Genomic DNA, 20835 nt, shown 5'->3' on the forward strand with positions numbered 1-20835 from the left:
AATAAAAACCTTTTATATGTATGAAATGAACAATATACTCGACAAGGGTTTGAATGTAAAGCTAACGAATGAAAATATTGTTGAATTCACTGAGACAGGTGCTGTGTATAAAGATGTAGAACTACTGAACAAAAGAGCTAAGGGAAGAAGCAGGAACATGAACAAAGGGTGGAAGCCTATAAAAATTTATGTCAATGATGGCTCAGGAGGTTCAAACATAAAGTATGCAGAAAGTTATAGAGTTTATGCTCTCAAAGGTGAAAAGCCTTCATTTAAGAACAGCTATTCTAACGCATATCCTCAAAAGCTAACGGATGGGGAAGTGGATGATATGAATGACAGCAAAAATATTAACAGAAATGGCGACAGAGATGCATGGAATTTGTTTACCATCAGTCAATTGAAGGTTAAACTTTAAAACAATGTTGGTCGTTCCCATGGAATATTTTTGACTTTAATGGTATTAGTCATGATATGAATCTCAAGGTATGAACGAGGAGAGATGAGAGACTTATATGCTTCCCAAATTTCTTCAAAAGGTAATGTTATACCTGACTGTTTCCAAATGAGTTCAATATCATAGCGTGAGAAACCTTGAAAGATAACGAAGTCAGTTATGAGACGTTTTATGTTTAAAGCTAAAAACCTCCATGTTTGCATAAGTATTGCTACAGTTAAGTGGTAATGTCTGACTTTAGTAATGATGTTAGCTAATGGTGAGTCTGGTTTTGAACTAAACCTTTTCCGGCGAAGTCGTCACAAACGAAGAGTGTTTGAAGGATATTTTTTGAAGGGGTATTTTGAAAGTTTTGATAGAATGTAGTTTGTCAGTCGTTTCATATCGTAAACTCCTGAGTATGACGTAAGTGGTGTTTGTCAATAATTCTTTCCATCTCCTCAGAAGTCTTTTGCATTCCTGACTGTATAAATTCAACGATGGCATAATATTTCCTCTTACGTCGAATGTAACGTTGAAGAAATTCAATGAGTTCACTGTCTGGAACTTTAACGACAGAGGCTTGAACTTTTGACATAAATGTTTTCGCTGTTGAGTCCATAGAGTCTGAAGTTGCTGATATAATGATTTGGTCATAATATGAGTCATTTCCTAAACGTTCTGTTATGAGTATATGACGAATGAGGTTAAATGTCTTACCTGAACCCATCTTTCCACAATAGAAATAACACCATTTGAACAGAACTCATAATCTTGCTGAAAGGAAGAATAAGAGAAGAGTTAAGTTTGTCTGTAGTTTCATTCATGTCTTCATCTACGTCATGTATTAAATGCTTCATTTTATCTCCATTAAAAATGCAAGTCAGAAATATTCAGAACATAGCACCGAGTCTAACTGACAAGAGTATAAAGATATACTATGAACATGTTATGATGAAACCAACCAAAATTCAAGAAAGTCAGTATACTTATGAATATCCAAGACACTGGGTAGAGTATGTAGGAGGTGAGAAAGCTATTGAAATCAGACAGGTTCGAAGTATTCCAGCAGGAAGAACAATATTATTGAAGAACTTTAATGTTTTGAGGTATAATGATGAAACAAAGAAGCAAGATAGTTTTCCTGTTGCTGTGTATGTGAACTAGACACAGGAGATGACATGAAAGTTTTTAATACAAAGCTTCAAACGGTAGTGAGAGAACAACTGACTGCGGAAGGACATCCATTACCTTCAGAAGTTACCATAGCATATAATTTTGAAACAAACTCAATAGATTTTAAAGTCGTCTCTGCAAAGAAGTCAGGTTTTACATTTAATGAAGCAGATGTATATTCGAATGAAAACTTCAAAGCTATTGCATGGTTAGATAATGACGATTGCTTTAAGAAAATATTTAAATTCAGTGACTCAACGATGTCAATAGATGACCTTCGTGGAATGTTACCATCGACGTTTACAGTAGAAGGTTCAGCAGGATTGCTTACAAGATTGTCAATTGGTGGTATTTGGTCTCGTGAGAACATTGTTATAAAATCCAGTATAAGTGAATTTGCTGAAGAATCTATATTATGTCTTTCAAACTATATGTATTCGCCGCCGAAGCATTATAGTATAACAAACTTTGTCAGTAAGTTTAACATAAGACTTGTCGAACCTTCTTCAATGAAAGATGTTGTGCTACCTAAAGATGGAAAGATGGACTCATTATTGAAATGATTTTAATAGCATATTAAATGAGCTTGTTCTTGAAGGTCATTCATGATGAAATAACTGTTGTAGAAGATGTTAGCAATTGTTCAGACATTTTGAAGCGTATAGATGAGATAAGAAAGAAGTTTATGAATGAGAACGTTTATGTTTCATTGACTTTCTCCAGTAACGAGAACTTTTATGAGATAATATTGAAGAGAGATGATTTTAATATGGTGTAAATGGTAGCTTGGGCAGCTTTAGGCGCAATGGGAACAAAAGCATTAGCATTTGGAGCAAAAGCACTTGGAGCTTATGACGCAGTAAATAAAATGAGTGGAGGAAGGGTTTCAAAGACATTAGATGCAAATAAAGGAAAGATTGGAGGCTGGGTTGCAAAGAAGTTAAGATTAAATAAAATAGGGCTCATAAATAAAGCATCCAATTTGGTTGCGACTGAGTTAGAAAATGCTTTAGGAAAGGACGATGAGTTTGCAAAACACGCAAAAGACTTTAATGACCAGATGAAAGGTGAAACAATGCATTTAAATAGAGTCGATGGAACTAAAGAAAATGTTTCTTCTCCACTAGTAGTTCTTCCGTATGGTCCCTATGGAATGTATGGAAACCCTTACGAAAGACCATTTGACCCATTGACTGGTGGAAGTAACTGGTATCATTACGGACGAAGAAGAAAGACAGTCAAGTTGGAGACAGATGTTAAGAAAGCAACTAAAAAGAAACCAAGGAAGAGAGTTATAAAGCAATGAGAACGTTTATGTTATGAGAAATTTTTAACGTTAGTTTTATTTTTACTGAAAATTTTTATTTGGATGTAAATGACAGAACAAAAGCAACTCATACAAATCGAAAAATATAACAAACATACATTTAAACATTTATTCTTCCTTCCTGAGCATAACATGTTCTTTCAAATACATCCGAGACCAGTTGACTTTTCATTGACTGTGTATAAAGATAGAAATAGTTATATCATTAAACCATACGATGACGAAGGTAAGTTATGTAAATTGTACGTTAAGAAGTTAGAGAAAGTTTATGGCTTCAAGTATGACTACAATAGGGTTAACACTGATGATGAAGATATTGAGGAAAATTTATGAGAACATTAGTGAAGTCGTTAGTGAGAACGATAGTGAGAACATTTATTTTTTACATTAGTGAGTTCGTTAGTGAAGTGGTTGGCGGCTTTGTAAATATTTAAGGTTAAGTTAGTGTTGTCGTTTGTGTGAACGTTAGTGAGAACGTTAGTGAGAACGTTTATTTTTTCATGCACGTGCATTGTGTCGCGGGGAGTTGCCATGGGCAATGACCTGCGCACAATATATAACGTACAGAGAGGTGAGATGAGGTGGTTTATGTGATAAATACTTTACGTGGCAGAAATAGTTTAAGGTTATTAGAAATATTGCATCTGCGATGTAAAATATACGTTAGTGGTTTTGTAAAGTGTCAGATTGACATATAATGGGTAAGGAGGCGCGTAGTGCCACCGTACTGAAGATATGTGTACTAACTATCCTATGATGTAATTTTAAAACATTTTATATTTGTAGGTTATTCTTCTTTTTTTTAATCTTTTAGCTGGCAACCATAACCTTAGACACTCTGATTCATGTCTGTTATGTAGATTGAGAAAAAAACATAGCACACATTTGCACACATTTTGACACTTTTTCTGACAAGCATCATTCAAATTTGAAGAAAAACCTCTAAATTTCATTCAAATTTCTGTCAAAATGTGTGCAAAATTGAAATAGGCACACATTTTGACATACGATTATTTATATACGTTATTTTAATGGTTTCAGAGAAATCTTCGTTACACATTATTGAAGATTACTCAATATTTAAGTGAATGACTCACTACCACCTGTTTAGAAAAATGGTAGCATAAAATCCAAATGTCACATATATTATTTCTTATTTCATACAAATAAACTTACAATTATAACCTCAACTTGTTTGCAAAGCAGAAACTCAATATAAGCAATCGATCAGTAGTGTATTTAAAAGTCGAATTTAAATTTAAAAATTTATAATCTTATTTCGGAACCAAATAGTATAAATTTAGGACAAAAAGCTACGTGGTGTTGATAACAACTATTAAAATTCAAATATTACTACCATGAACAATACAATGGCTCATATTGATAATTGATAAACGTGCATATAAATTGCATATATCATCAATGTCATTAAGTAAAATACATGTATATAAATAGATTAGAAATATTTTTCAGTTAGAATTAAAATCTATGTAATAAAAAATAAGTTATAAAAATAAATACTGAATTTTTATTTGTAATATAAACTGCTACAGTATGCTAGTGTATACAAATGTATTTGTCGTATTGATTTGAAAGATCTTCAACATAGTTCAGATCTAAATTTGAAACTCGTAAAATAAAGCGAATCTTTATTTATAATATAAACTGCTACAATGTGCTAGTGTGTACAAATGTATTTGTCGTATTGATTTGAAAGATCTTCAACATGGTTCAGATTAGGGATGCGACGGTTTTACGCCATGACCGTTTAAAAATAGAATAATACGCCATTTTTGGGGCCGAATGGCGGCTACTTCGTACCCGCCATTCGGCCGAATAACAAAACAATACAAAATTATCGCCATCTTTTTTTTCTTTCTTTTTTTTCTCTCTCTTTCTTTTCTTTTTCCTCTTTTTACTCCTCTTTCTCTTTTCATCATTAAACGTAGAAAGATATATTAATATTATTTTAAAATTAAAAAAATAAAGAAAGTATAATAAGTAATTATTTAGTTATCGATATATATATGTAAAGTGATAATCTGAGGATAATCTGAGGAGGAGTCTGAGGATTAGACCGAAGAGTAGTTTGAGGAGTTTGAGGAGTAGTCTGAGGAGTTTGAGGAGTAGTCTGAGGAGTTTGAGGAGTAGTCTGAAGAGTTGTCTGAGGATAATTTGAGGAGTTTGAGGAGTAGTCTGAGGAGTTTGAGGATAATCTGAGGAGTTTGAGGAGTAGTCTGAGGAGTTTGAGGAGTAGTCTGAGGAGTTTGAGGATAATCTGAGGAGTTTGAGGATAATCTGAGGAGTTGTCTGAGGAGTAGTTTCAGGAGTTGTCTGAGGAGTTTGAGGAGTAGTCTGAGGAGTTTGAGGATAATCTGAGGAGGAGTCTGAGGATAATCTGAGGAGGAGTTTGAGGATAATCTGAGGAGGAGTTTGAGGATAATCTGAGGAGGAGTCTGAGGATAATCTGAGGACTAGTCTCAGGACTAGTCTGAAGAGTAGTCTCAGGATAATCTGAGAAGGAGTTTGAGGATAATCTGAGGAGGAGTCTGAGGATAATCTGAGGAGGAGTCTGAGGATAATCTGAGGACTAGTCTCAGGACTAGTCTGAAGAGTAGTCTGAGGATAATCTGAGAAGGAGTTTGAGGATAATCTGAGGAGGAGTCTGAGGATAATCTGAGGAGGAGTCTGAGGATAATCTGAGGAGGAGTCTGAGGATAATCTGAGGAGGAGTTTGAGGATAATCTGAGGACTAGTCTCAGGACTAGTCTGAAGAGTAGTCTGAGGATAATCTGAGGAGGAGTTTGAGGATAATCTGAGGAGGAGTTTGAGGATAATCTGAGGACTAGTCTCAGGACTAGTCTGAAGAGTAGTCTTAGGAGGAAGATCTGAGGAGTAGTCTGATGAGGAGGGGTCTAAGGAGTAGTCTGAGGATGATGAGTAATCTGATAAGGAGTAGTATGAGGATGATCTGAGGATAACCTGATGACTAGTCTAGGAGTGGTCTAATAAAAATGTAAAATATTTTCAAAGAAAAAATTCTATGAATTTTATATTTTAATTCTTAGCATTATACTGAATAAAATAAACATAAATATCAAAATTTGAAATTGAACACGCCAAAAAATTGATAATCCACATTCAATATTTTGTAAGTGGCGTACATTTTGAATACTCGCCATACGCCTTGGAGTTCTCAATTTTGAATTCGCCTTTATTTGGGCGACCTCAGAAAAATACGCCATTAAGAAAATATTGTATGAGATTTTAAATTTGAACACGCTCTACCTTAAGGAATTAAATTTATTAAGATATATTTATATATAATAAACGATTACTTAAAAAAAGTATTTCATCGCTTATGTAAGTTTCAAAAAAATCACGAAAATAAAAAAATCAAGATTAAAATTTTATTTTTAATTTTTGAATTTCTCAAATGGCGAAATTTTTGGGCGAACAAAAAAAAATGTACGCCCGGTCAAATGGCGTGTTTAACGCATCCCTAGTTCAGATCTAAATTTGAAACTCGTAAAATAAAGCGAATCTTTATTTATAATATAAACTGCTACAATGTGCTAGTGTGTACAAATGTATTTGTCGTATTGATTTGAAAGATCTTCAACATGGTTCAGATCTAAATTTGAAACTCGTAAAATAAAGCGAATCTTTATTTATAATATAAACTGCTACAATGTGCTAGTGTGTACAAATGTATTTGTCGTATTGATTTGAAAGATCTTCAACATGGTTCAGATCTAAATTTGAAACTCGTAAAATAAAGCGAATCTTTATTTATAATATAAACTGCTACAATATGCTAGTGTGTACAAATGTATAACTCTTTGTCAATTGTCATGGCACCTTATAACTTAAAAATCATTTTCATTAACAAATATAAAAAGTGACAATTAATATTTTCATTAAATGCATATTTAATTATCAAAACAATGTCGATTTAGCTTGAATGTTCATTATAAATGTGTAAGTTTAGGAAAACAAAAAATAATTAATTCTCGCAAAGAAACTTATTTTAAAAGAACCTAAACAAAAGTTCATATAATAATAAATCTAAAAATAGATATTAATTTAAACGAAGATAATGAGAGAATGGGGATGTTGTAAAACAATGAGACTTAATGATCAAATAATTAAAATAATAAAATTAATTAAAGGAAAGCTAAAATAGTTTAATGAATTTTTATAGATTGATTACACAATCAATGTTTCTGTGTCAATGTACATCAATCAACATTGTTTCATTGAATTTTGTCTTTCACCAAGAAGATTCAAGAACAAAGTTTTGTAGTTTCAATAGATTGGTTACACAATCAATGTTTCTGTGTCAATGTACATCAATCAACATTGTTTCATTGAATTTTGTCTTTCACCAAGAAGATTCAAGAACAAAGTTTTGTAGTTTCAATAGATTGATTACACAATCAATGTTTCTGTGTCAATGTACATCAATCAACATTGTTTCATTGAATTTTGTCTTCATATATACTTATATATTACTGTTCCTATTTCCCTTATTATTAATTTTCAAATTCTTATAAAATAATTTTTTATTCTAAATGATTTGTCATAAATTAATTATTCTCATTTCCAAAAATATCATCTTCTGTAATTTCGAATTCATTGATATTTATATCATCGGATTCTTCTAATTTAATTGTAACAGAATTTGAAAACTGCTCATCATTTTTATTCAGATATTTTTCAATTTCTATATCTCGATAATCGGCCTCTCCAAATCGAAATGATTTTTTATGTTTTTTGATTATTTCACTTGGTATTTCTGCACGTTCTAATCCAAAATTAGATGTGAATACATCTAACTCTTGTTGAATTCTTGTCAATGGTATAAAATACGATTTTTATGATCAAAATTGTCATTTTGCTGCCTTGCATATCGATGAAAATATACCTTATCAACTTTCAATAGGATGTAAATCATATGATAAATAGTTGGATGTGGGAATGCAATATGAGAGTTTAACACTTTGTTAAATGACTCAACTCCATTATTGGAAAAGATCATATCAGATACTTTCAGCTTGTTAATTACATCATACTTTTTACCCCATGTATTTAAGAAATATTTTGCAAAATCATTTATTTCTTTAATCGCATCTAATTTTTTGCAAATTATTTCAAAAACTTCTATTGGAACAAAAGGACATGCACATAATAGTTTTAAAAGTGATTTTGCGCAAACATCGTTTTCATCACATAACTTTTTGAAATTTTTAACAAGAGCTGCTATATAATGAAATATACAACCAGTGACTGTAGTTTCATCATTGACTTTAGATTTGATTGATTTCATTAATGCATTCTCAAAATCTGATGTAATGATTTTATATTTTCCCAATGATATACTAATAAGAGGACATGTGATCATTAAATTAAAAACTGTATCATAGTTAAGTGATGATCTTCCTGTCATTAGTACATGAAGGAAAGGTAAATATAAATTTGTAGCTTCATCGTATACTAAAAGATTTAAGAGCTGCCCATTTGCTAACTTAATTGGAACGATACGAAATGTTCCATCTATGAAAAGATGGTTGCAAGTTTTAGCTCTTTTTATAAAAGCTGGCAACCCGAAGAAATAATAGTTAGTATCATCTGAACTTGAGTAATATTGGGTTATATAATAATCTGTGCTGTTATACTTTTCTAATAACTTCTTAATTAATTCATTTTCGCTTAGTTTGATTTTAGGCCTGATCTCGTAGTATAGCTTTGCTATTGTTTGAGGTGAAATATCAATATTATCATCATGTGAAGAATTGTATTCAAATATGAGTTGATTTGAATATTGTCGAGCTTCAGCTAGTGATAACAATGGATTATTTTGAATATAAGTTGATATCATTGATTCGAATTCATACCTGATTTGATGTGTTCCATTGATTTCAATCGAATATTCGATTTGGAGCAGTTGTGTGGAGGATTTATTTCGTGGATTGACGCTTTTATATTCGAAACAGCTGGAAATAATGATATAATTTGTGAATAACCACATTTTTTTCGTTTGGCACAATAATAGTGTAACTCTAAATGATCATTCTTGCAATAATAACGTTCAAATCGTAATGGAATACCTTGAGGATATATCGTTTTCCTATAGGCAAGTTTGTCAGAGTCAGATATACTAAATGTATGATAAGTACGTAAAATATCACTAATTTTTATTCTCTGGGCTTATTTATCATCTTTGTTCAATATATTGTAGTTTGCAACACATTGTTCGCAAATGGTTTTGGAAAGATTATATTGACTCCTTTTGTCGGAAATACTTTGATATACTTTCGCATTATCAATAATAATTTGAGGGTTAATAAAGTTATCAAAAGATAAATTATCAGTTATATGTGGTTGTTGTTTAGGAAGAGCCTGAGTTGGAAGAGATTGTTGTTGTCTCTGTTGAGGAAGAGTCTGAGCTGGAAGAGATTGTTGTTGTCTCTGTTGAGGAAGAGCCTGAGCTGGAAGAGATTGTTGTTGTCTCTGTTGAGGAAGAGCTGGCACTGGAGGAACTTGGATGTTTACTCTATTTACTTGTATAAAATTAGGTGGTAATTTGAGGATTGCTTGCCGAGATTTATTATTATTTGATTTTGGTTTCAATATGCGTCCATTAATATTTTGATGACCATCACTAATTTCATCATTAATATTTGAATTTCTTTCATTAATGTTTTGATTAATATTTGAATGGCTATTAATCGTTTCTCCATCAATATTTGAATTTCTTTCATTAATGTTTTGATTAATATTTGAATGGCTATTAATCGTTTCTCCATCAATATTTGAATTTCTTTCATTAATGTTTTGATTAATATTTGAATGGCTATTAATCGTTTCTCCATCAATATTTGAATTTCTTTCATTAATGTTTTGATTAATATTTGAATGGCTATTAATCGTTTCTCCATCAATATTCGGATTCCTATTGCCAATTATATCATCAATATTAAGCGCGTTTCCTGATTTAATTTTATCTGATTTTACATCTTCAATGATATCATATGAATCATCACTTGATTCAACATCGCTATCTGCTTTAAAAATCCCTTCTGCTAATACTTCTGTGTATTTTTTACCATTGCTATCTGTCCTTATTGCAATCATTTGACCTTTTATATCACTTCTTCTAAATTCTCTTACTTGTTTTAATAAGCAATTAAGTTCATATCCATATTCTTCGATTGAATCCATGTTCAGTATTTTCATAGCAGTATCAATGTCATTTCTGGCTGAAAACAATGCAATTTGTGAAATATCCATATCATATCCACATTTTATTAAATCCTCCAAATTTGATAGTTTAGTTGAAGAAATTATTGGATTGTCAAATAGTTTAGAGGCTTTTTTGACTCTTTTATTTCAATTGTCATATCTGAATAATGTTTAACATAATTAAATAATTGTATCTTCTTTGAATCTTTTTGTAATATAAAAGTCTTTAGTTTAAGATGAAATACTTTGGAAGCATATAGATATAATGATAGACAATGTATTTCTTGAGGAGTATTGACTTTTTTAATTTTATTTCCATATTTGAGCGTGATAACCATATCAAAAATGAATAACCTTAATTTATAAATCTGAATTTGATTTTAATAATAAAAATAATATATATATGTAATTCATGAATTATATTTTTACACTTCATTTTACCTGAACAAATATAGCTGATATCAAATAACAATTTAATATAGAAATTGAAATTGTTATATATGCAATGTAAATACACATAATACATATATTATAATTTATCAATGATTATTGTCTAGACCAAAATTTGTAGATGGAATTATGCAATTTCTCAATTTAAAGTCCCAGCTGTTTGTATAACAACTTCATATTGAAATTTACTAATAAACACGGTAAGTTTCATAATTTTTATTATGATGATCTTACATTTGATTAAAATCGACGATTTTTCAATTGGAAAATAGTGCAAAGTAATAAAGAATATATTTAGCAAATTTTAAATTTTTTCAAAAATTTTAGAATGAATCTTAAATGAATAATAGAATTAAATGAATAATTGGGTATGATAAGATAAGTGAAGGTAAAAGATAATTTTAGTAAACGAAAACGTGTAAAGTTGAAGCAAGGTAACATTTTAATCATTTAAAAAAGAAAAAGAGGAAAACTTTGTTCTTGAATCTTCTTGGTGAAAGACAAAATTCAATGAAACAATGTTGATTGATGTACATTGACACAGAAACATTGATTGTGTAATCAATCTATTGAAACTACAAAACTTTGTTCTTGAATCTTCTTGGTGAAAGACAAAATTCAATGAAACAATGTTGATTGATGTACATTGACACAGAAACATTGATTGTGTAATCAATCTATAAAAATTCATTAAACTATTTTAGCTTTCCTTTAATTAATTTTATTATTTTAATTATTTGATCATTAAGTCTCATTGTTTTACAACATCCCCATTCTCTCATTATCTTCGTTTAAATTAATATCTATTTTTAGATTTATTATTATATGAACTTTTGTTTAGGTTCTTTTAAAATAAGTTTCTTTGCGAGAATTAATTATTTTTTGTTTTCCTAAACTTACACATTTATAATGAACATTCAAGCTAAATCGACATTGTTTTGATAATTAAATATGCATTTAATGAAAATATTAATTGTCACTTTTTATATTTGTTAATGAAAATGATTTTTAAGTTATAAGGTGCCATGACAATTGACAAAGAGTTATACATTTGTACACACTAGCATATTGTAGCAGTTTATATTATAAATAAAGATTCGCTTTATTTTACGAGTTTCAAATTTAGATCTGAACCATGTTGAAGATCTTTCAAATCAATACGACAAATACATTTGTACACACTAGCATATTGTAGCAGTTTATATTATAAATAAAGATTCGCTTTATTTTACGAGTTTCAAATTTAGATCTGAACCATGTTGAAGATCTTTCAAATCAATACGACAAATACATTTGTATACACTAGCATACTGTAGCAGTTTATATTACAAATAAAAATTCAGTATTTATTTTTATAACTTATTTTTTATTACATAGATTTTAATTCTAACTGAAAAATATTTCTAATCTATTTATATACATGTATTTTACTTAATGACATTGATGATATATGCAATTTATATGCACGTTTATCAATTATCAATTTGAGCCATTGTATTGTTCATGGTAGTAATATTTGAATTTTAATAGTTGTTATCAACACCACGTAGCTTTTTGTCCTAAATTTATACTATAGGGTGTCCAAAGGTGCGTTTAGCACAGCGCTCTATATGAGACTATTAAAGGAGATATATGCTGATTATAAATATATAATAAAAAATATGAATATATGTATATGATGAGTAAGTTGTATTTTGGCGCCATGCCGGGATATAAAATGAATTTTGAGACAAGAGGCGGTTTCGCGGGAAATTTTGGCGGGATTTTTTTCATTTTTTTAATGAATCATAAAGAAAACATCCTCGCTCTTGCAAAAAAATGCAAAGACTGTAAAAAAATCTACGAGACATTGGTAAAATGCTTCGGTATGGATGCTCCTAGCTATTCCACTGTAACGTATCATGTTAGGATGTATCACTTCATGAACAAAAAGGCGCCCATCATAAAAATTGACAAAAAATCGCCGGATCAAAGAAAAATCAAAGCAATTCTTCAAGCGCTAGATGAAGACCCAAGAGCATCACTCAGAAGGATAGAGGAGATGACAAAGATACCACGTACAACAGTCAGTAATTATCTGCACAATTATTTGAACTACAAACTAGCGTATACACGTTGGGTTCCGCACAACCTTAATTCAGTTCAAAAAAAATCTAGAGTCCAATCTTCGAAAGAGCTCCTCTCTATATTGGGTGCGTATCAATCCAAGAAGTTTCGCTTTTTAGTAACCGGGGACGAGTCTTGGTTTCAATATGCAACAGAAGCCAAAATCATGTGGATCCCGAAGGATGAAAATCCGCAAACATTCCCGAAGAAAAAAATTGACACACCAATGATTATGTTGTCGGTTTTTTGGGGCGTGAATGGCATCATCGCAATTGATATTCTTCAAAAACCTAATACGATGAATGCTCAGTATCTAATTGACAATGTTCTTACTCAAATTATCAATTCTGATGAGTTTGAGAAATCCAAACAACAAAAACAAAAGTTTGCAATTCATTTTGATAATTCAAGAGTTCACAAAAGTCATAAGGTAATGAATTACTTGTTGGAAAACAATGTCAAAGTTGTTCCAAACCCAATTTATTCACCTGATATTGCACCCTCTGACTTTTATTTATTCGGCACGCTAAAAAAGAGAGCTGAAGGACGCGAATTCGCGAGTCCAGATGATCTTGAAAATTTTGTAAGAGAGCAATTTGAGCAATTTTCTCATGATGATTTAAAGCGTGTCTTTCAAGCCTGGATCGATCGCTGCGAACGCGTGATTGAATCCAATGGTGATTATATTTAAATAAACTTTATATATATGTAACTTGTTTATTTCTATTCGCAGTATTCAGGTTTGTGCTAAACACACCTTTGGACACCCTATATTTGGTTCCGAAATAAGATTATAAATTTTTAAATTTAAATTCGACTTTTAAATACACTACTGATCGATTGCTTATATTGAGTTTCTGCTTTGCAAACAAGTTGAGGTTATAATTGTAAGTTTATTTGTATGAAATAAGAAATAATATATGTGACATTTGGATTTTATGCTACCATTTTTCTAAACAGGTGGTAGTGAGTCATTCACTTAAATATTGAGTAATCTTCAATAATGTGTAACGAAGATTTCTCTGAAACCATTAAAATAACGTATATAAATAATCGTATGTCAAAATGTGTGCCTATTTCAATTTTGCACACATTTTGACAGAAATTTGAATGAAATTTAGAGGTTTTTCTTCAAATTTGAATGATGCTTGTCAGAAAAAGTGTCAAAATGTGTGCAAATGTGTGCTATGTTTTTTTCTCGAAATATTTAGTCTTTAGAATATTCTTAATTCTTGCATAAACCGGCGCTATATCTTAAATTATATCATTTAACATTTTTACCGCGAAGTTTTTGAAGATTTCGGAGATGCTCATAACCTTCGATAATATTATTATCATGATATCCAATAATGTCTTCTATTGGCAATGGATCGATAAAGCACTTAGATTCAATATTTTTAATTCCTTTACAATTTTTCATATTTTCGTACTTAAAATGATCCAAGCTCGGAAAACCATGACCTATCATTGGAGCAGAACATGTATCAAAACTTATATTTAATATATGAATTAATTTATTAAAGGCAAAATCTTCAGGATACTGATGAAAGTCATTTTTCATATATGAATCAAAATTTTTCAAAATTAGTTTTGCCGCATATCTGGACATTAAAAATCCAGTGCCACCTTGCAGGAATGGAGGATCGAGTCCAACACAGCTTCCTTTGACTACTATTTCTTTATCAGGATCGTATTGGTGTAGTAAGCTGTTAATGTACTTTGATGTGGTTTCTAGATCTATTAAGTTATCATCATTTGCAACCCAAATCCATTTATAATTTGAGAAATTTTCATATACGTAGTATAGGCCTGAAAAGCGTTTGGATACAACTTGTCTTTCTTTAAAATTACCTTGTCGGACATCATACTCTTTGACAATTGGATTACTTTTGTACTTCGAAATTTGATGGTTTTCCATTGTAAAGGTATAATTACAGCCATAGTGTGGGAAATCTTTGAGAATATGATCGTACTGAAAATCTTACCTAAAAAGACCTTTTTGGTTATCCGTTGAAGTATATACTAGAAAAAGGTTGAGAGGAGGAATAGAAATCCATCTATATTGAATTTGTATTGAAACCGAATATAGAGAAAGACAAATAAATGATGTCATACAGATAAAAATGCTTAAAGAACCGAGGGGTGCTTTAAGATTCATTCACTACTTTTGACTTCGCTTTCGAATTTTTGTGAAGTTTACAAGATAGGTAGGTCCACAAAATCGTAATGATTCTTTCTTGATTTTGGTATTGAATTTGGACTATGTAGGTACTCGATGACTAATAGACCAAGAATGGAAGAAAACTGCAAGAGCGATTTCGAGGTATTATTATTAAAATTAACATTCGATTCTTTCGGTTGTGACACTTAAAATCCCAATAAAAAAGGGCATATACCGGAAAAGGGGGTATACACAATTTTTAAACTTAGAAATCTTATTCTTTATATGATTTTGGATATATTTTTTCCCGAGGGCATACCAAAATTGTGAGTTCTTTTGTGAGAAATAAATTTGCTGTTCGTTTAAAATTTCATTTCTACCATAAGACAATGAGACTCACTCACCTCCACTTGCATCGCCATGATACCACTGCAGTTTTCAGCTTGTGTATAGACATCTATACAAGCTATATCTTACTTCATGGTATAAGTGTTTCTATGGACAACTGCTTTAAATAATACCCAGGACCCTCAAGAAAATGTGGGACCCAAAAAATGTGCAACGTTATATTATAATATTGTGAATAGTGTAAGTCCTGTATTTACTATTAGATTTGTTCAAATTCATATTTCCCATTCATGCTATTATTTTAGGCAAAAATTTTAAATAATTAAAAAATACTTAGAAAGGGGTAAAAATCAAGAATCCGACGGAGTTGATAAAAATTCCTAAAAACCGCCAAATCCTGAGATTCATTGAGTGAATTCTTTTTATTTTGGAGATTCTGGACAAGCTTATCTGAAGCAAATTATAAACAGAAAATAAAAATTTGGAATTTATTCAATTTCGAATAAAATTGTGTATATATTCTATCAATGATATTACTATATAAATTGAGAGGACGCATGTAAAAATGTCACTTTTAAATATAGACTCATTTAATCAATACTACGTATTTTTCATTACCTTATTTATCATTAGTGATCTTGTTTAACAGAGTGTTCAAATCAAATTGTTTTTGAAGTTTCTTTTCGGATTTCTTGTTATCATATTGCTTTCTGATTTGTTCTGGTGTTTTCCATTTCGGTTCTTCATACTTGTTCTTCTTTGGCTCTGGTTTTATTACATCAGGCTTTCTCTGTTTCTTTGGAATTAGTTTCTCTTCTTCTTCACTTTGATCTGATTCAGAGTTCCTCTTTGATGGGATTTCTTCTTCAATAGAGTCATATTCAGGTTGCTTATTTGACTTCTTGGGAGTAAGTAAGGGGGATTCAGATGATTCGATTCTTTCTTTAGATTTCTCTGGAGATGGAAGAAGATGATCGGATAACTCAGATTCTTGTTGTTTTCTTGGAGGAGGTGAAGGAGATTCTGATGATTCTGAATCGGTTTCTTGTTGTTTCTTTGATTTCTTTGGTGGAGGAAGTTCTTCGGATGATTTTGAATCGGTTTCTTGTTGTTTCTTTGATTTCTTTGGTGGAGGAAGTTCTTCGGATGATTCTGAATCGGTTTCTTGTTGTTTCTTTGATTTCTTCTGAGAAGAAAATTCTGTTTCCTGTTTTTCTTCTTCGGTGTCTAAAGAAAGTTCTTCTGGATGACCATTCTCTGTCTCCTGAACTATATAGTCATTTCTATATTCAGGATAAACATCACAGGTGTAAATCACTGTGTAATCAAATGGATTTGTCATTGGATCTTGTTCATCTTTAGCTGGTGCCTGTGGATTATGAATTCTATTGAAGCGAATCATGGAATCATCATACAGCTCTTCTGGTGCTTCGTGGTTTTCAATCAAATCATCGATTGTATCGAATGGAAATGCTAAGAGAACGCTTTCATTCCTGGATTCAGCTGCTTCTGCAATCTGATTGATCAATTCCGGATTATCAATATTCGAGTTATCAAATCCGAGTTCTTTGACACGAGAAGATCTTACAATATCAATAAGTGCTGTAAATGCATCATTTCCGATCTCCTGATCAGAGATTTCGATTGTTTCGAGGTTGGATATTTCCTTCAGTACCTGAACAACTTGATTCATCACAGGTCCGCATGATTGGTCGATTATGCCTCTCAGGAAGATTTTTTCGAGCTTTGTCAAACTCTTCAATGCGATGACAAATTCCGGAATTAGGAAAGCTTTGGCCTGATTGAAGCATCTGTCCATGTAAAGGCATTTCAGTCCTTTGCACTTTGAAAGGAAGACAAAGAAGTTGGAATCGATGTCGTTTCCTGACCAAGACAACCTCTGCAGCTTCATTGACTGCTTGAAAAGGTAATTTGTCAGGTCAACCATGTCTTCAGGAGAAACATGAGAGTTTGGAAGGTAGAGTGATGTAACTTTGCTGCGGTTTACCAGGTCAAACAGTTGAGTAAGGACTTTATTGGAATACTGAGAGAATCCGGCATCGAGTCTGACGAGGCTGTCTGGTAGTTTGATATCTCCGAGCTGTTTTGTGGCTGGGTTTCCGTTTAAGTTGATTGAAACATAATTTGAGTTTCCTGACTCGTGTAGTGCTTGGAGAATATCTGCAATCTCTACATTTATCCATCCGATATTGAGATGCTTGATTTGCTTTGTATTTGCGAAAAGTAATTTTAAGTCGAGATTTCTCGCCTGGCAAATATTTAAGTAAACAAGGGAATCAAATGACGGAGTAAATAGTTTTGAGTAGAAGTTTGCATCGAGATAGTCCGCACCAATAAAACCGAGTGAAGTAAGCTTTTTCTCAGATCCGCCCTTGGAAATAGATTCTAGGTATTCCTCGTTCATCGGAAAATAGAGGAGAGCTAAAGAAACAAGATTGTCAAAGCTGAATGTGGAGAGAGATTCCCAGAATGAAGAGAAATTTACAGTTGGATTTTCTCCGTACGCAATGTGCTTGAATGGGAATGTGTGGTTACGTAGTCCTGTCAGAGCGCGCGAAACATCGTTGCCTTCTGAGTTCGGAATTGTGATTTGGTCTGCATAAGGGTAAGTTATCAAAGAGTACAAAATGTTTGGCATAAATTTCATTACTTTTTGTAAATCCTGCTTGAGCATTATATTGTTACTTCGTGGGCGGAGATGATCGTTAAGAAAGGTTGTAATTTCGCGAAATTCTTCTGTAGAACCATACTTGATGCCCAGAGATGATTTGAATCTAGACATACATGCTCTAGGAATGTTATCAAATTTGTCTTGAATAAATGTTTGAAGCTCAATACGTTCATTAATTTCATTTTTTCCTAAAAACCTATATAAGAATTTTCCAAGCAAAGAGGCTAATTCATCTGCATCTTGTGGTAAAAACCTGCAAAGTTCATTCGTTTTTTCATCAAATGTTTTTGAGGGATTAAAAATGAAGTCGAATTCGCCTTCATTTTCGAGATATTTAGCAGAGACTATATTGCTCCAGAAGAATTGTCTGTCAGGTTTATTTTTCTTGTAGTAACGTATATCAAAATCACTGATAATGCAATTTCTTTTATCTGTTCGCTTGTTTCCTTTATCATGAATCTTTTGGATACTTCCGGAATAGAAAATCAATCCTTTTCTCTTTGTATCCTTGATAGGAATTTCTAATTCTTTCGACATTTAATAATCGTCGTTGAATTGAATATTAATATTTGACAGGATTTTTTTGCCAATCACTCGGGGGTTATGAAAAATGAAAAAAATAATCGTCAAAATCACGACGATAGAGGGTGAGATTACCAAATATTGGTTTTTACAAGGAATGAATATATCCTCAGATCAGAACTCGTCTAGAATGAGGTATTTATTAAGTTTGTTCATAGATGTATTTAAATAATTTAGTTATAAGACAAGAATTGCTACGATTCTGACAAAATAACATTAAACATTAGAAATATATTTTTATAGATCGAATGCAGCCACAATTAAATTAGAATCTAAATCCATTTTCCTAAGTAAAGTCTCCCTATCGTTTTTCTGCCTCAATATTGAGTGAACCTCTATCAAAAATTTGAATAAGAGATTTTACAAAAGAAAAGGAGTCTAACATATTTTGGAATTCTTGCACAAAATTGAATTGAACACAAATTAATATTAATGTAAATCATCTATGTATGAAATATTATCATTTTAGCAAAAATTACAATTAAAATATGTATAAATCTGACTTTAATTCAAATTTATGACAACTGGTGTGAAGCATCATTGAAAAACAGCCTTTAAACATATGGATTAAGTGGCACGTCACAGAAGCCTAAAAACATACTTAATTTCCCCAGTTCATAATTTTATTTCTAAACAAATATAGTTACATACAAACATACATAAATTTTAATCGCATATCTAAAGATTTATAAAATAGCATAACAATTCTCTTCTGTTGAATAATTTCATGTATTTGATCATCATTAAGTAAGGATGTCGTTTTGGGGACAATTGGGGATCCGACCAAATAATTTTGGAAGTCTGGGGGACACGTAAAGTGTCAAAAATATTTGTAAAGTGTCAAATCAGTATCCTTGAAGATCCTATCTTTAACATTGTGATTATAGTACTATATGATTTATGTTTATGCTTCTTATATGCTTTTCTTGAAAAAGAATATTTAATAATTTGATGATCTCTTAAATAAATATTTCCAGTCAATATATCAGGATATTATTCTTGTATTTCATAATTTTTATGAATGTTAATGGCTTTCCTCTATTTGTAATTGTTGTGTATGGTTAATCATTATTAATCTTTAAATCCTGAATTGAGTTTCTCAAGATTTAGTATCCCATATCACTTATCTATGTAATATCTTTTCAACTACAACATATTATGTCGGTATTGATAAACTATAAACAATACTACAGATCGATGTCATTAACACAATCATATTTACTGAAATGAGTATAGAAACTAGTTTTTTATGTCTAATAAATACTAAAAGCTATATGTTTAAAGATGTTTTGACAAAGGATAAATAATTTAATTTTTATTTAATGCAATAGATTGTAAGAAATGAATAACTTTAGATTCATATTGTTCACAATAACCAAAAGTAGTAAAAGCAAGACACTAAAAAAATCGAAGTCACGTTTTTCCCCGTCCCCCATGGGGGATGGGGGATGGGGGACGCATTCAAAATTGAATTGATTTTTGGTCTCTCCCATGGGGGATGGGGAAAAACGTGACATTGAGGGAATATTTTATAGTCTATATTTGATTTGGTTTTGTGATAATATGATATAAATAAGTCATTTTCTGCATATAAAGTAGAGCAAAAAACTGTATTTTGAGGAAAATGAAAATTAAATTTGCTCAAAATTAAAGAAAAAGGTCGAAAATCGCATGAAAATCATATTATAATATTATGCATATGTTAAATAAATGATAATACTAAAACTTTATTCCTTGATTATTTTTTGACAGTTTACTAAAAATCTCTGACATCTCGAACTTATCTTGTCACTTTTCGGTCCCCCAGCGTCCCCCAAGTGGGGGACGCAATTGTCCCCAATGGGGACAAAACGACATGCTTACATTAAGCTTGAACCTAAGAAGCAAATATTTAAAAAAATTGGCGAAATAATATTCAAAATTGAGTGCGGGACAAATTTGCCAAGTGTCACTTTTTCAATAACCTTAAATTACGCTTTTCTAATTTTTAAAAAATAACCTTAAATTATATTTGAAGAAATTATGTCTATGATATATGTTTTATGCTAGAATCTTGGAGTTTTCATGTACTACACAAAACTCCAAGGTTCCAAGAGTGAATGCTCAATAGCAATTATAGAGATGTACCTTTTCAAAATGACTTTTACTGATTAAATTTAATCAATAGAAGACATTTTGAAAAGGTACCTCTACAATTAGATATACAAGAGATTCAAAGCTTCATTTCAGATAGATTTGAAACTTTGAAACTCTTGGTAGATTTTGAGTGAATGCTGACAATCATCTTTGAGAAGGTTTTCTTTAAGAAAACC

General features: G+C 31.2%; 5 protein-coding genes and 3 pseudogenes across 8 annotated transcripts, besides 10 other annotated features; 4 read left to right on the top strand and 4 right to left on the bottom strand.

Moving 5' to 3' along the window:
- Positions 1 to 3687: part of a mobile genetic element that runs on past the window's edge.
- On the top strand, positions 17 to 415 carry TVAGG3_1059130 (annotated as a pseudogene). Its single transcript has one exon. A coding segment is annotated over exon 1 (399 nt).
- On the top strand, positions 1514 to 2192 carry TVAGG3_1059140 (annotated as a pseudogene). Its single transcript has one exon. A coding segment is annotated over exon 1 (679 nt).
- Positions 2391 to 2918, top strand: TVAGG3_1059150 (protein of unknown function, DUF4107 family; the record flags this gene model as incomplete). The annotated part of the gene is made up of 1 exon (XM_051255962.1): positions 2391 to 2918. The coding sequence occupies one exon, from the start codon at positions 2391 to 2393 to the stop codon at positions 2916 to 2918; it is 528 nt and encodes a 175-aa protein (XP_051081536.1).
- A 115-nt stretch (positions 3688 to 3802) lies between the features above and the next one.
- Positions 3803 to 4676: a mobile genetic element.
- Positions 4677 to 6444: 1768 nt separating this feature from the next.
- Positions 6445 to 10970: a mobile genetic element.
- Positions 7795 to 8388, bottom strand: TVAGG3_1059180 (uncharacterized protein; the record flags this gene model as incomplete). The annotated part of the gene is made up of 1 exon (XM_001300500.1): positions 7795 to 8388. One exon carries the CDS (start codon positions 8386 to 8388, stop codon positions 7795 to 7797), a length of 594 nt encoding a protein of 197 aa, XP_001300501.1.
- Positions 8865 to 10163, bottom strand: TVAGG3_1059190 (annotated as a pseudogene). The gene has a single exon. A coding segment is annotated over exon 1 (1299 nt).
- A 10-nt stretch (positions 10971 to 10980) lies between the features above and the next one.
- Positions 10981 to 12208: a mobile genetic element.
- Positions 12208 to 12235: a terminal%2Cinverted (terminal inverted repeat of Mariner transposon ID:TVAGG3_1059210).
- Positions 12208 to 13511: a mobile genetic element.
- On the top strand, positions 12304 to 13431 carry TVAGG3_1059220 (Mariner transposase; the record flags this gene model as incomplete). Its single annotated transcript, XM_051255963.1, has 1 exon — positions 12304 to 13431. The coding sequence occupies one exon, from the start codon at positions 12304 to 12306 to the stop codon at positions 13429 to 13431; it is 1128 nt and encodes a 375-aa protein (XP_051081537.1).
- Positions 13484 to 13511: a terminal%2Cinverted (terminal inverted repeat of Mariner transposon ID:TVAGG3_1059210).
- Positions 13512 to 13940: a mobile genetic element.
- Positions 13941 to 14004: 64 nt separating this feature from the next.
- Positions 14005 to 14658, bottom strand: TVAGG3_1059240 (uncharacterized protein; the record flags this gene model as incomplete). Its single annotated transcript, XM_001300498.1, has 1 exon — positions 14005 to 14658. The coding sequence occupies one exon, from the start codon at positions 14656 to 14658 to the stop codon at positions 14005 to 14007; it is 654 nt and encodes a 217-aa protein (XP_001300499.1).
- A 1093-nt stretch (positions 14659 to 15751) lies between these two features.
- Positions 15752 to 18478, bottom strand: TVAGG3_1059250 (the record flags this gene model as incomplete). Its single annotated transcript, XM_001300497.1, has 1 exon — positions 15869 to 18478. One exon carries the CDS (start codon positions 18476 to 18478, stop codon positions 15869 to 15871), a length of 2610 nt encoding a protein of 869 aa, XP_001300498.1.
- Positions 18479 to 19019: 541 nt separating this feature from the next.
- Positions 19020 to 19116: a mobile genetic element.
- A 1330-nt stretch (positions 19117 to 20446) lies between these two features.
- Positions 20447 to 20835: part of a mobile genetic element that runs on past the window's edge.

Source organism: Trichomonas vaginalis, chromosome I (genome assembly GCF_026262505.1).
Source record: "Trichomonas vaginalis G3 chromosome I, whole genome shotgun sequence".
Lineage (NCBI taxonomy): Eukaryota > Parabasalia > Trichomonadida > Trichomonadidae > Trichomonas > Trichomonas vaginalis.